Source organism: Hemitrygon akajei, chromosome 13 (genome assembly GCF_048418815.1).
Source record: "Hemitrygon akajei chromosome 13, sHemAka1.3, whole genome shotgun sequence".
NCBI lineage: Eukaryota > Metazoa > Chordata > Chondrichthyes > Myliobatiformes > Dasyatidae > Hemitrygon > Hemitrygon akajei.
Genome location: NC_133136.1, coordinates 39,979,927 through 39,994,179, shown reverse-complemented (window position 1 = coordinate 39,994,179; position 14,253 = coordinate 39,979,927). Strand labels below are relative to the sequence as shown.

Sequence of the window (14,253 nt, the reverse complement as noted above, 5' to 3'; positions counted from 1 at the left end):
TCAGTCATTGGAAAAGCGTTAGGCTACAGTCGGTCAACGATTGGAACAATTTTAATGGCGCATGTGAAAGGCCCCGATGAAAGTTACAATTACAGTTGGCCTTCCTTATCCGCTGATTCCGTATGCGCCGATTCAACCAACCACGGATCGGGAAAACCCAGAAGTTCTCTCTCCAGGACTCTTTGCTTCAGCATGTACAGACCATTTTTCTTGTCATTATTCCCCAAACAATACAGTATAACAACTATTTACACAGTATTTACATTGTATTAGGTATTATAAGTAATCTAGAAATGACTTGGAAGTACAGGCAGTCCCCAGGTTATGAATGAGTTCCATTCCTGAGTCCGTCTTTAAGTCAGATTTGAAATCGGAACAGGTACATCCGGTATTAGTGTCAGTTAGTCAAACATTTTTCTTAGTATTTAGTATACATTTTACCTTTCTATGCATATAAAACACTTAAGAAATATACGTACTTCAATAATTTAACCATTGCGTTGCTTAATAACTGTATCTTTCATCGGGGCAGGGCCTTTCACATTCTCCATTAAAATTGTTCCGATCGTTGACCAACTGTAGCCTAACGCTTTCCCAATGACCGATGGTGTTTCACCTCTTTCCGATCGCGTTATTACTTCCACCTTATTTACAATCGCGATTTTCATGAACAGTAACACTGCGGATTCAGAGCTGCGCCGCCAGGTTCTAATATCCACTGCACAGAGACATGTTAAATAAAGCCCGGGGTTCTGCTGGGTCCTGAAGACCACCGCACAGTTACATATTAAATAAGGGACTTGAGCATCCGCAAATTTTGGCATTCGCGGGGGCTCCCGGAACCAATCCCCCGCAGATAAGGAGGGCCGACTGTATTACTAAGCAACGCAGTGGTTTAATTACTGAAATGCTTATGTTTCTTGAGTGTTTTATGTGCATAGAAAGGTAAAATATGTACTATATACTAAGAAAAACTTTTGACTAACTGACGCTAAATAATACCGGATGTACCTGTTCTGATTTCAAATCCGACTTAAAGACAGACTTTTGCTGGAGAGAGAGAACTTTCGGGTTTTCCCAATCCGCGGTTGGTTAAATCCGCACATGCGGAATTCACGGATAAGGAGGGCCGACTGTACTTGATAGGAAATGACCAGAGCCAACCTAACTGTGATATTTCTGTTGGGTTGTGGTAATGTTAATGAAGCATCTTGTCCTGAGTGCAAATGGTCAACTCTCAAGAGTTCATATGCTGGCAAGACATCAAGTGTAGATCACTTTTTGGGCCTGAAACAAAGTATAATGCTTGAGTGAATCATTAAATCTTTATGCTCATCATGCACTTGCGCTGTTCCCAATTTTTGGACTCTTGCTTGGCTGAGAAACATTAGATTCACTGTTCACCAACATTACCCTGACTGCACTGCTTTTGGCTTTCTCTTCTAATCTACCAGATGTCTGAACTAAAGACCTGCAGAATAGGTCCAATTCTGGTTAAATGGGCCCTCAGTAAATCAGAACAGCCACTTATGTGGGAACAGACACAAAATGCTGAAGGAACTCAGCAGGCCAGGTAGCATCTATGGAAAAGAGTAATGTTTCAGGTTAAGACCCTTCAACAGGACTTATTCGGGATAAATCTTTCAGAGCAAAAACCAATTTAAAAAAATAGCCTGGATGCCCTTGTTTATTTTGAACACTATGCCACTTAATTGGGGAAGGGTAGTGTTGCCAAAGTTTCTAACCAGCATCAGATGCATGCACTTACGATCAAACAGCAGTGCTTTTTGTCACTGATAGCTGGTGAGATTTTAGCAGCAAGACAATTCAGAACTGATTCAAGCACTCAGGCTTGGACATGAAAGTAAAACAATTTCAACAGTTCTGAACTATGAAGAATTCAGATACCGATCATCTTGAATGTTACAATGAAAAAAGATTTGGAAGTCGCAATTGTTAATAAAGTTGTATGAAGGCACTATTATCGGCGCTGATTCTGTTCATTATCAGTCAATCAAAAGAACATGTACACAGGATAACATGATAAATTCCTCCATCAATAACTATTAGGAACTAACCAAAAAAAAAATTAGTAGCGTACTGTTGACAGTGTTCAAATTTGTTCTGTATGTCATTTAACTATGTAGGTTAGTTTAACAGTAGTTTGTCTTTTTTCTATACATTAACTATTTACATGAAACTTAGGTTAACTGGGGTACATGCTAAATTGGGTTAAAATGTACTGGTCCCAATTGAATGGAAAACAATGTACTTTGAAATCATCAATAAACATTTCCACAATATATGAAATCCTTCATTCTAACACAGGGGTGGGCAAACTTTTTGACTTGTGGGCCACAAAGGGTTCTAAAATTTGACAGGGGGGCCGGACCAGGAGCAGATGGACGGAGTGTTTTGGTAATACACCTCATAAGAGAAAATAAAATATGGGATATGTAGAAAACATGTGCTTTAATTTCAATTGAAAATGAACAAATGCATTACAACAAAATATCTGTCTTTGAAGTCCCATGGTATTTAGCTATTTATTGAAATGACTTTTAAAACACTGAAAATTAAATGAATAAAATACAGCTTTTTTTAATAGTAACAGTTATTATTTTAAAGCACTGAAAATTCTGTTATCCTTCAAGATATTATCATCATCACTCTCCTCCTGACTGTCTTTATTTCAAAAACAGTAGGAGATGCAGGTCTACTTGTCCTGCTCCTTCTTATTCAATTGTCCCCTGTGCCAAAACTCAACAACGACCAGTGTTACTGACAGAACAGTGACAGCGCGCCAGTATGCGGAGCGCGTTATTTGATCTGGAGCGCATTTTTTATTTTGAGAACGTACGTGCACCTGCGCACTACTCATGTCCATTACTTAACAGAAATGACATGTAACATGTAAGGCTTATTGAAGAAAATATTTTCAAATGCATTTTTTTTTACATAACACAACGAAGAAACTTATTTTTAATTTCAGTGGGAACAGTGTTGCTGGTCTCCCTTTTTAGCCAGCGCATCAAAGTCTGGATTTAGTTTTGTTGTGGCGATTCTCAGGATGGATCTGAGGTGTTAACAAGGTTTATTAATATAATTTCATCGAGTTCTGCGGGCCGGATTAAAAAGCTTAACGGGCCGCATATGGCCCGCGGGCCGCAGTTTGCCCATGCCTGGTCTAGCAGGGTCCAGCCTGCTAAGGAAAGTATGTGCGCCTGCTTGGTCATCGGATTAAAATTTGCTTGCACCTTGGTAGGACAAATACAAGGAGAGAGTACACTGTTAAGGGCAATATCCAGGTGACTGACCTTTCAGGGGGCGAGCAGTCAGGGAACAGTGACCACAATTCCTTAACTTTAAGGATAGCTATGGATAAGGATAGGTATGGTCCTTGTGGGAGAGTTTGAAATTAGAGAAGGGCAAATTACAGGGGTATTAGACAGGAACTAAGTTAATTGGGAACACCTTTTCTCCGGCAAGTCCATATCAGACATGTGGAAGATGTTTAAAAAGATCAGAGTAAAGGAATGTTCCTGTCAGAAGGACAGACAAGGACGGAAAGACAAGAGAACCCTGGATTTCCTCGGACCTTGAGAGACTAATGTAGAAATTGCAGGGGCCCTAGCAGAAATATTTAAAATGTCCTTAGCCACAGGTGCGGTGCTGGGGGATTGGAGGGTAGCTCATATTGTTCCGTTGTTTAAAAAAGGCTCCAAAAGTAAACCAGGTAATTACAGGACGGTGAGCCTGACATCAGTAGTAGGTAAATTATTGGAAGGTGTTCTGACAGATCGGATATGCAAGTATTTGGACAGCCAAGGGTTGATTAAGGATAGTCAGCATGGCTTTGTGCGTGGTAGATCATGTTTAATGAATCTTGTAGAATTTTTCGAGGAGGTTACCAAGAAAGTAGATGAAGGAAAGGCTGTGGATGTTGCATACATGGACTTTAGTAAGGCATCTGACAAGGTCCCACACGGGAGGTTTGTTCAGAAGATTCAGACACTTAGGTATCCATGGAGAGGTTGTAAACTGGATTCCAAATTGGCTGCGTGGAAAAAGAGAGTGGTGGTGGATGATTGCTTCTCAGACTGGAGGCCTATGACTAGTGGTGTGCCTCAGGGATCTGTGCTGGGACCATTGTTGTTTGTTGTCTATATCAATGACCTAGATGATAATGTGGTAAATTGGATCAGCAAGTTTGCTGGTGACACTAAGATTGGAGGCATTGTGGACAGCGAGGAAGGCCTTCAAAGCTTGCAGAGGGACCTGGACCAACTGGAAAAATGGGCCAGAAAATGGCAGATGGAATTTAATGCAGACAAGTATGAGGTGTTGCATTTTGGAAGGACAAATCAAGGTAGGCAGAGGAACAAAGGGACCTGGGAGTTCAGATACACAATTCCCTGAAAGTGGCATCAGGTAGACAGGGTTGTAAAGGCTTTTTGCATCCTGGCATTCATAAATCAGAGTACTGAGTACAGGAGTTGGGATGTTATGGTGAGGCTGTACAAGACATTGCTGCGGCCAAATTTGGAGTATTGTGTACAGTTCTGGTCACCTAACTATAGGAAGGGTATCAGTAAGATTGACAGACAGACATACTTTATTGATCCTGAGGGAAATTGGGTTTCGTTACAGTCACACCAACCAGGAATAGTGTAGAAATATAGCAATATAAAACCATAAATAATAATAATGTAAATTATTCCAAGTGGAAATAAGTCCAGGACCAACCTATTAGCTCAGGGTGTCTGACACTCCGAGGGAGGAGTTGTAAAGTTTGACAGCCACAGGCAGGAATGACTTCTTATGACGCTCATTGTTGCATCTCAGTGGAATGAGTCTCTGGCTGAACGTACTCCTGTGCCTAACCAGTACATTATGGAGTGGATGGGAGACATTGTCCAAGATGGCATGCAACTTGGACAGCATCCTCTTTTCAGACAGTCCAGTTCCACCCCCACAACATCACTGACCTTAAGAATGAGTTTGTTGATTCCGCTGGTGTCTGCTACCCTCAGCCTGCTGCCCCAGCACACAACAGCGAACATGATAGCACTGGCCACCACAGACTCATAGAACATCCTCAGCATCATCCGGCAGATGTTAAAGGACCTCAGTAAGTAGAGACGGCTCTGACAGCCTCACTGTTTCTTGACCAGTCCAGTTTATTGTCAATTCATATCCCCAGGTATTTGTAATCCTCCACCATGTCCACACTGACTCCTTGTCAGAATGCAGAGAAGATTTACTAGGATGTTACCGGGTCTTCAGGAGTAGAGTTACAGGGAAAGATTTAACAGGTTAGGACTTTATTCTTTGGAGCGTAGAAGAATAAGGGGGGATTTGATAGAGGTTTACAAAATTATGAGGGGTACAGACAGAGTAAATGCAAGTAGGCTCTTTCCACTTAGATTAGGAAAGATAAACATGAGAGGACATGGCTTTATGGTGGAAGGGGAAAGGTTCAGGGAGAACATTAGGGGTAACTTCTTCACTGAGTGGTGGGAGTGTGGAACAAGCTGCCATCTGATGTAAATGCGGGCTCACTCTTAAGTTTTAAGAATAAATTGGATAGATACATGGATGGAAGAGGTCTGGAGGGTTATGAACTGGGTGCCGGTCAATAGGACTAGTGGAATAAAGTTTCAACCAAGACTAGAAGGGCTGAATAGCCTGTTCTCTGCTGTAGTGTTCCATGGTTCTATGGTCCAGAAAGGTGATGAATTTAGTCAAGAAAAAAGAAAAATATGTAAAGCATCAGAAGTTGGGATCACATGAAGATTATAAAGCCAGAAAAGAACTCAAGGGAATTAGGAAAGCCATGAAAAGTCCTTGGCAAGTAGGATTAAGGTGACTCCCAAGGCATTCTGTACATATATCAAGAGAAGCTAAGAGAGGGTAGGACCACAAGGATTGGGAGGGGGGGGGGGGGCTACATTTGCTTGGATCCAGAGAAGGAATCAGGTGCTTAATGAGTACTTTGCTTCAGTATTTACCTAGGAAAAGAATGTTGAGTACCAGCAGACAAGTGCTGAGTGTATATTAGAGGTCAAAGAGAAGGAAGTGTTGGGTCTCCCAATGAGTATTAAGGTGGTCAAGTCCCCAGGGCCTGATGGGATTTAGCCCAGGTTATTGAAGGAGGCAAGAGTGAGATTGCTGGGCCATTGACCAGTGTCTTCCTGTCCTCTCTAACCATAGGTGAGGCCTGGAGGACAGGCAAGTGGCCAACATTGTAGGTCTACACAAGAGGGAAATGAGGGAAAATCCTGGGAACTATAGACCAGTTAATCTCATCAGGGAAATTCGCTGAAGAACATTATTAGCAATTTATAGGAGCATTTGGAAACCTGTGGCCTGATTAGGAAGAGCCAGCATGGCCTTATGAAGGGCAGGTTGTGTCTTACCAACTAGATTTGAGTTTTTGACAAGGTGATGAGGGTAGGGCAGTCAATATTGTCTATATGGAATTTAGTAAGGCATTTGACAAAGTCCCTCATGGGAGGCTAGACCAGAAGATTAAGATACATCACGTCTGTGACAAACTGACTGGATTGAGAATTGGCTTGTGCGTAGAAGACAGGGTAGTGTTTGAAAGGACTTAGAGCTGAGTTCTGCAATTAAAGGGATCTGTGTGGGACCTTTGCTGTTTGTGATGTGTATAAATGACCTGGATGAAAAGGTTGGTAATCATCTGTAAATTTACTAAAATTGGGAGTTGTGGATAGTGTAGAAGACTGGCAAAGAATACAGTGCAATATAGATCATTTGAGGATATGGGCAGAGAAATGGCAGCTGGAATTTAACTCAGATAAATGTGAGGAGTTGCACCTTGACAGGGCAAGTGCAACAAGACAGTACACTATTAAGGGCAAGATCCTTAAGTATTGCTGAGCAGAGATCTTGGGATGATAGTTCACAGTTCCTTGGAAGTGGCTACAAAGATGAATAGGGTGGTTAAGGCAGCTTATAGAATGCTTTAATCAGTCGAGGCACTGAGTTCAAAAATCAACCTATCAACATTGGAACTTTACAGAACTCTGGTTAGGCCACACCTGGAGTATTGCATACAGTTCTGGTCACACCAGCCCATGCTGAGGCTTCGGAAAAGGTGCAGAAGAGGTTTACCAGGATGCTGCCTGGTTTAGAGGGCAAGTCATATCATGAGAGGTTGGATAAACTTCAATTGTTTTCTCTAGAGCAGCAGAGGCTGAGGGAAGATCTGATAGAGGTTTACGAGATTTGAGAGGCATAGATAGGGAATATCTTTTTCCCCTGAGTAGAAGAGTCTACATCAGAGGGCAGGCACTGAAGTTGAGGGATAGGTTCAAAGGGGATACAAGGTTTTAAAAACATAAAGAAAAGGGGTCCCAGAACAGATCCCTGCAGAATACCAGTGGTCACCATCCTCCATGCAATTCAGAAAATTCAATTTCAACATCACTCCTACATTTTGAATGCATGTCTTTACCCTAATAAGCAATTTTAGGATAAAGTACAAGACTCTTCTTTGTTTCAGACTTCAGTTATTTCAGACCAACAACCTGCCTGTGGCCAATGATAAACCACGTGCCTCTGCAACCAGAAATGAACTTGACACCCAGGCCACTTTGTGGTGTAGTCTGGTTTGGACTTGGTCCAATCCACCAACTGAGCTAGGAACAGCACTTATGCCAGTGCCGTTCTTGTAGTGCTCTACATGGCTTGCCACGTTCAACAAAACTATTCCAACAACATTACAGATGCTGATATCGGAAGCAAAACAAATTGCTGGAGAGCCCAAAGCTAGGGTCTTGACCTGGAAATTTGATCTATATATTTTTTTAAAATTCCTTGAACCTTCCCCCCCCCCCCCCCCCATGCTGCCCTACTCACCGATTACCTCCAGCTGGTTGATGGGAATAGGCAGCTTAAATTATCCAGTGTGGGCTAGATAAACCAAAGGGCCTGGTTTTGTGTGTGCTTTTCCACAGCTCAATGAATGAAAAGGTTAATGCAAGAGAAGCACTTCAGGTCACTAATTAAGATGCAAGGGGGACCCTATTGAAACCTACAGAGTGTGAACTAGGAGGATGTTTACAATAGTGGGAGAGTCTAGGACCACAGGGCATAGCCTCAATAGTTGTCAATCTGCAGAAGGTACACAGCGAAAAAAAATCCCTTTAGCACAGAGATGAGATGAGGGGGCATTTCTTTAGCCAGAAGGTGACAAATCTGTGGAATTTATTGCCACAGCAGCTGGAGGCCAAGTCACTGAATAAATTTGAAGCGGAGTTTGATAGTATTATTAGGTCATATTAGGTCTTGTTGACAGTGAAGCAGGGTACAGTGAATTGCAGAGATCCTGATCCCTTGGTTAGATGGGTTGAGGAACAGCAAACAGACTTCAGCCTAGATAACTAAGATGATGGACACTTTGAACAAACAAACCAGGTAGCATGACACTGATGAAGTGCCATGTTCAAGTGCACAGTTCGCGCAAAAAGGATGCCCAAATAAACAGCACAGTCAAGAATTTAACATGCTGGCCTTCAGTCAGGGCAGAGAACAGGGTTTCCCGACCTTTTTTATGCCATGGATCAATACCATCAAGCAAGGGTTAATCCCAGATTGGGAACCCCTGGCATTGAGTTTAGGAGCAGGGAAATTACATTTCTATCATATCAACTGATAGTCTGCCAAAGTTGTAGTGGTATCAGCACCAGGCTTAGAGGCAAATGGTCTCGACTTTGAATCTTGCCAGCTCCTTGCACACTTATCATCTGTGCTGGGTTGAGCATTATGCTAGCAACCCAGCCTCGTTTAAAAAAAAAGTCAAAAATGTCACTGATGCACACACAAGGTGTGAAAAAGAATAATGATATCAATTGATAGCAAGGTATAATTTGTATCTTGCAGGTTCTAGTTAGTGTCAATCTCCAATACCAGCAAGACCAAAGAAACAACTGACTTCAGGAGGAGGAAACCTGAAGAAGCTACACAAAAGATCAAAATAACAACTTCGCACGTCAAGCAATTTAACATTTCAAATCGAACACTCCATCAGAACAATTTTGGCCTCCACTGCAACTATTTTTGATGTTTCACAACACAATGCTATGAAATGCCATTTACTCAAAAAAAGCCAAAGAGAAGCAAAAGCTAGTACGGTAACACCTTTGTGTTGCTCGAGATTTCCCTCACCTGCAGAATCTTTACAGTAAGCATCATTCTTCAGCATATTTTGCTTTATCCATCAATCCTCAGTGGAAAGCCTTGTAGTGGTCACAAGTGCTATAGCATTTAAAACAATAGATATTTTTGCTCCACCTCAATCAGCTCATTGTAGTTGGCTATTATACAATCCATTCTGACAATGGAGAAAAGGACATTTATACCCCATCTGCTTTATCTTTAAATTGAATTATAACATCAATTAACCTTAAAGTGCTGCAATCACCAAGTTCTTCCACTGTTTAGAAATCTCTAATCTCAGAACTAAATACCATACTCCACATTTTGAGATTGTGAGCCTGGTTTTAGCATCCCAGACAATGAAAACGATTATTCCTGGATCTATCTACCTGTCAAACCCAGTGAAACAGAATATTACTAATTACTTTGCATTCCAAATTTGACATTTCAAAACTGTCAGCTTAGTATCTCATTTATCAAATCACTCATCTTTCTTCACAGAAAGTAATCTAGAGAATCTTTCAGTAGATTTAAATTTCGAGAAGGGAAACCAGAATTGTTCAGTACACAACATTCTCAGAGTACTGTATAATTGTGGCAACTGATTCCCAATACTATCAAAGCAATAATTCAGTGGCATCAAGAGGCTTGAATAAAACTGATATCAATGGAAAGCAGGAACAGAAGTCAAATTACTCCACTAACTTTTCAACTGTCAAACTAACAAATGTCCCTCCATGTTAGAAGCAGAGTTACTTCTTGATTATTGCAGTATTTGACACTAATCACAGCCCTTCACTGAAAAGTGACTGGCATAGAGTAAGACTTGACCAACTTGGGTTGATAAATTAAGTGGCATGAGCTTGCAGTAAGCAACTCCACTAAACTTTCTCTCAACTAAAGGCTAACTATGGCAGTCCATTTGCCTCAAGAGAGTAACTTCAACAAATCTCAAAAAAGTTTGACAGCACACACTGTACTTAATATTCCTGCAAAATATGCAGTGTTGTAGGAATTCTAAAGCAACAGAGTAATTCACAAGACAACTGGAAATGCCACTTTCCAATTTGTATATCCTAATGCAGTTTAACCGTGTATGAGACGCCATGCCAATTCCGAACTAAATGACGCAACTATCAGCAGAGATAAAAAAACAGAAGACAACTATTTGGTCCACCGAGCTTACAATTCAGGCCCATCACACCAGTCTTCGCTGAATATAGGAAAGGCTTTAAATTATGTTTAAAATTGCCCATATCCATCATAAAACATCCAACTTCTCATTATACTCCACTCCAACAAAAATATTATATATAATTTTCATTTAAAAAGGAGAATAATGATTTTCCTACTGGACGACTTTCAAAACATTTTGCATCCATGCCCACTTCTAGCCCTCATAATATTTTCACTGTTGGGTGAACCCTCAAGGCCATTCACCAACTCCATTTACAATGCTTCGAGGCTTTGCATCGAACACGGAACCACGCCTAACAAAGGAAAAGCCGAGCGGCTCATGGCAACCCAGATTCCTGCCCACGAACCAGTGCTCTTCGAGTCTGTCCTACAAAATACACACTTGGATGAGAATGTACTTACTAGAAAGTCTGCCTCCGACCACCTCCCCAAGGCCTCTTTGGCGCCTTTTCTAGACTCACGTGGCCATCAACGGGGTACATGTGATTCTGGCTCGCGCTCCTCAGAGACCCCCCCCCCCCACCCCCATGTCCCGGCGTGTGGCCCCGCCCTATTGTGACGTCACAACGCGGTGGAGTCTCCATCAGACACATGACCCGGAGTGACCGGCAACCAATGTAACAACTCGAGGTGTCGATGCAATCCAACTTGCACCTGAGCTCGTTCGCTCACGCAGCGGATTTCAAAACTTTCCTCCTCCTCGTTTATATTTTCAAGGGATTGGGAGGAGGTGGGGAAAGGGACTGTAAAGCATGAAAACGGATAAAAGATACATCGACGTTTTGCTCAATAATATATTCCAGTTTGCATTCTTTCCCTTTCTCACGAACACTTAAATCGACATTAATGTCGAAGTTCCGTGAAAATAAACATGTAACTAATTTGAAACTTTGTGCATCCCCCGAAACGAAGAAAGGTTCAGATGCAAAACACCATGAATTGAAAACGCTCGTGGCATCATAAGTTTAAACTAAACCCAGTTAAAGATTCTATGCCATCGTGTCAACTTTTCAGTTGAAAAATCATCAACATACTCCGAGCAGCAGCGTTCGGTTCATAAACTGACACACTGATTGAGGAATAAATTATCCAAAAAAGAAATGTCAGCTACAGCAACACAGAAAACAAATAAGATTTCCCCCCATCAATTGTTCAATTTACACAATGATTCAAGTCTACGTCCTCTTACCCGCGATTCTTTCAGCCGGGCAGCGCAACCTGAAACCACAGTCTTCTCTTATAAATACCCAATCAAAACAGCCGCTATCTAAACATTCTCACCTCAAGAACAGGCTGAAAACAAACCACGCATTTCCGTTGGGTCCTAAACTCTGCGGACGCTCGAGGCAAGGCATGAGTACTTCACCTGGGTATTTGCCTGAAAGAATAAGTTTATTCTTCGCCTGCTAATCTCCCCATTTAATTGAATGTTTAATTCGGGTCATGGTACATGCACATTATTAACACTAGATGGCTCCCTAATGAATTCTGACAATTACTGAAGCCAAGGATGTTTTTCATTTTCTCAAAATGCGTATTTCAGGTGCTGGGGAATTAAAAGCAACTAGTTATGAATATCAAACACGAGGAAATCTGCAGATGCTGGAAATTCAAACAACAACACACACAAAATGCTGGTAGAACAAAGCAGGCTAGGTAGCATCTATAAGGAGAAGCGCTGTCGACGTTTCGGGTCGAGACCCTATAGATGCTGCCTAGCCTGCTGTGTTCTACCAGCATTTTGTGTGTGTTGTAGTTATGAATATACTAATTTCAATACTAATTACTTTAAAAACTTATCTATTACAAATCCATAACACTATTTTTGATAAAAATTAACATAGATTAACAATAACACCTCTCACAACCTCATGTTATCCCAAAGTGAAAAATTATAAACTACAGTACTGTACAGAATAGTTCACTATGTGAAGGGCTTAAATTCCAGCATTTGCAATCTCTTGTATCCTAAGTACTTTGGGTTTGCCTTTGACCATGCTGGAAGATAAAATAACCAGCAGGGGATATCCTTGCAAGTTCTCATTCTCCAATAATGGTTAAACTAAAAAAAAGGTGTTTAGGCAAATCAGGGTGGATAAATCCTCGGGGCCTGACAAGGTGATCCCTCGGACCCTACAGAAAGCAAATGCAGAAATTGCCGGGCCATATTAGAGATATTTAAATCATCCTTTTCGACAGGGGAGGTACCAGAGAATTGGAGGATAGCCAATGTTGTTCTGTGGTTTATAAAAGGCTCTAAACATAAACCAGGAAATTATAGGCCCGCAAGTCTGACATCAGTTGTGGGAAAGTTATTGGAAGGTATTCTAAGGAACTGGGTATGTAAGTATTCGGATAGGCAGTGACTGATTAGCCATCATGGTTTTGAGCACGGTAGGTCAAGTCTGACCAATCTTACAGAGCTTCTCGAGAAAGTTACCAGGAAAGTGGATGAAGGCAAGATTAAGTATTAAATTGGATTAAACATTGGCTTTGTGTGAGAAGCCAGAGAGTGGTAATGGGTGGTTGCCTCTCTGACTGCAGACCTGTGACTATTGGAGACCCGGATCCTTTTTTGTTTGTTATCTATATCAATAATCTGGATGATAATGTGGTAAACTGGATCAGCAAAATTGCAGATGTCACCAAGACTGGGGATGCGGTGGAGGGCGAAGAAGGCTATCACGGCTTGCAGAAGGATCTGGATAAGCTGGAAAAGTGGGCTGAAAAATGGGATATGGAACTTAATGCAGACAAGTGTGAGTTTTTGCAGTTCGGTAGGACCAACCAGGGCAGGTCTTACACAGTGAACAGGAGGGCACTGAGGAGTGTGGTAGAGTAAAGGGATCTGGGATTACAGGTCATAATTCGTTGAAAGTGGTGTCACAGGTAGATAGGGCTGTAAATAAGCTCTTGGCACATTGGCCTTCATGCAGGAGATGGAATATCATGTTGGAATTGTGTAAGACATTGGTGAGGCCTAATTTTGCATATTGTGTGCAACTTTTGTCACTTACCTACAGGAAAGATGTAAGTAAGTTTGGAAAATTTACAAGGATGTTGCCGGGTCTGGAGGACCTGAGTTAAATGGAAAGATTGAATAGGTTAGGACTGTGTTCTTTAGAATGTAGAAGATTGAGAGGAGATTTGGTAGAGGCACACCAAGTTATTAGGGGTATAGGTCAGGTAAATGCAAGCAGGCTTTTTCCACTGAGATTGGGCCGGACTACAGCCAGAAGTCATGAGTTAAGGGTACAAGGTGAGTAGTTTAAAGGGAAGATGAGGAGAAACTTCTTCGTTCAGATGGTCGTAAGAGTGTGGAATGAGCTTCCAGCACAAGAGGTGCATGCGAGCTCAATTTCAAAGTTTAAGAGAAGTTTGGATAGGTATATGGATAGTAGGGGTATGGAAGGGTATTGTCACAACCACGGATTCGGCAGCGCAGTAGATACAGAAATTGAGCTTGTGAATATGCACGTGTCAGCTAATCATTATTTAATCATGATAGTATTTAACTCCATACTTGTCATCGTAGTGCTTGTCGAGACTTGGACAGAGCACAGCAACACATTGCTGCCTGTTTGCATTCGGTCCTCCCTGTGAAATTGGACTGTCGAGTCAACTGACTCTGAAGACTAGTGATATTCGTTTAATGTTTAGATGTTCTTTCCAACCGCAGTGTAGGCTTTGTTTCCCTTCGAGAGTTTTAGTTAATGGCCCTGTTTGGCCTAGCGTTTATTGTTTGATTTTCCCTTTAACACTGTTCACATTAAGTCTGTGAACTATCGACCTGCTTCAGTGTCTCTCACTCCACACTTGGGCCATGTCTCAACCTGGTAACGGCTATGGTCCCAGTGCAGGCCATTGGGA

General features: G+C 41.7%; 1 protein-coding gene across 7 annotated transcripts in view; it reads right to left on the bottom strand.

Moving 5' to 3' along the window:
• Window positions 1-11,748, bottom strand: part of ddx4 (DEAD (Asp-Glu-Ala-Asp) box polypeptide 4) — a 74,328-nt gene extending 62,580 nt beyond the window's left edge. For 3 of the 7 annotated variants that reach the window (XM_073064443.1, XM_073064444.1, XM_073064445.1), the window contains exon 1: window positions 11,665-11,748. In XM_073064443.1, the coding sequence (XP_072920544.1) occupies window positions 11,665-11,738 (74 nt within the window). In that variant the 5' untranslated portion in view covers window positions 11,739-11,748. Of the gene's footprint in view, window positions 1-10,785; window positions 10,884-11,572 lie in introns of those variants that run through there. The other 4 variants (XM_073064449.1, XM_073064446.1, XM_073064448.1 and 1 more) reach the window with 4 other exon arrangements.
• Between the last annotated feature and the right edge of the window lie 2,505 nt (window positions 11,749-14,253).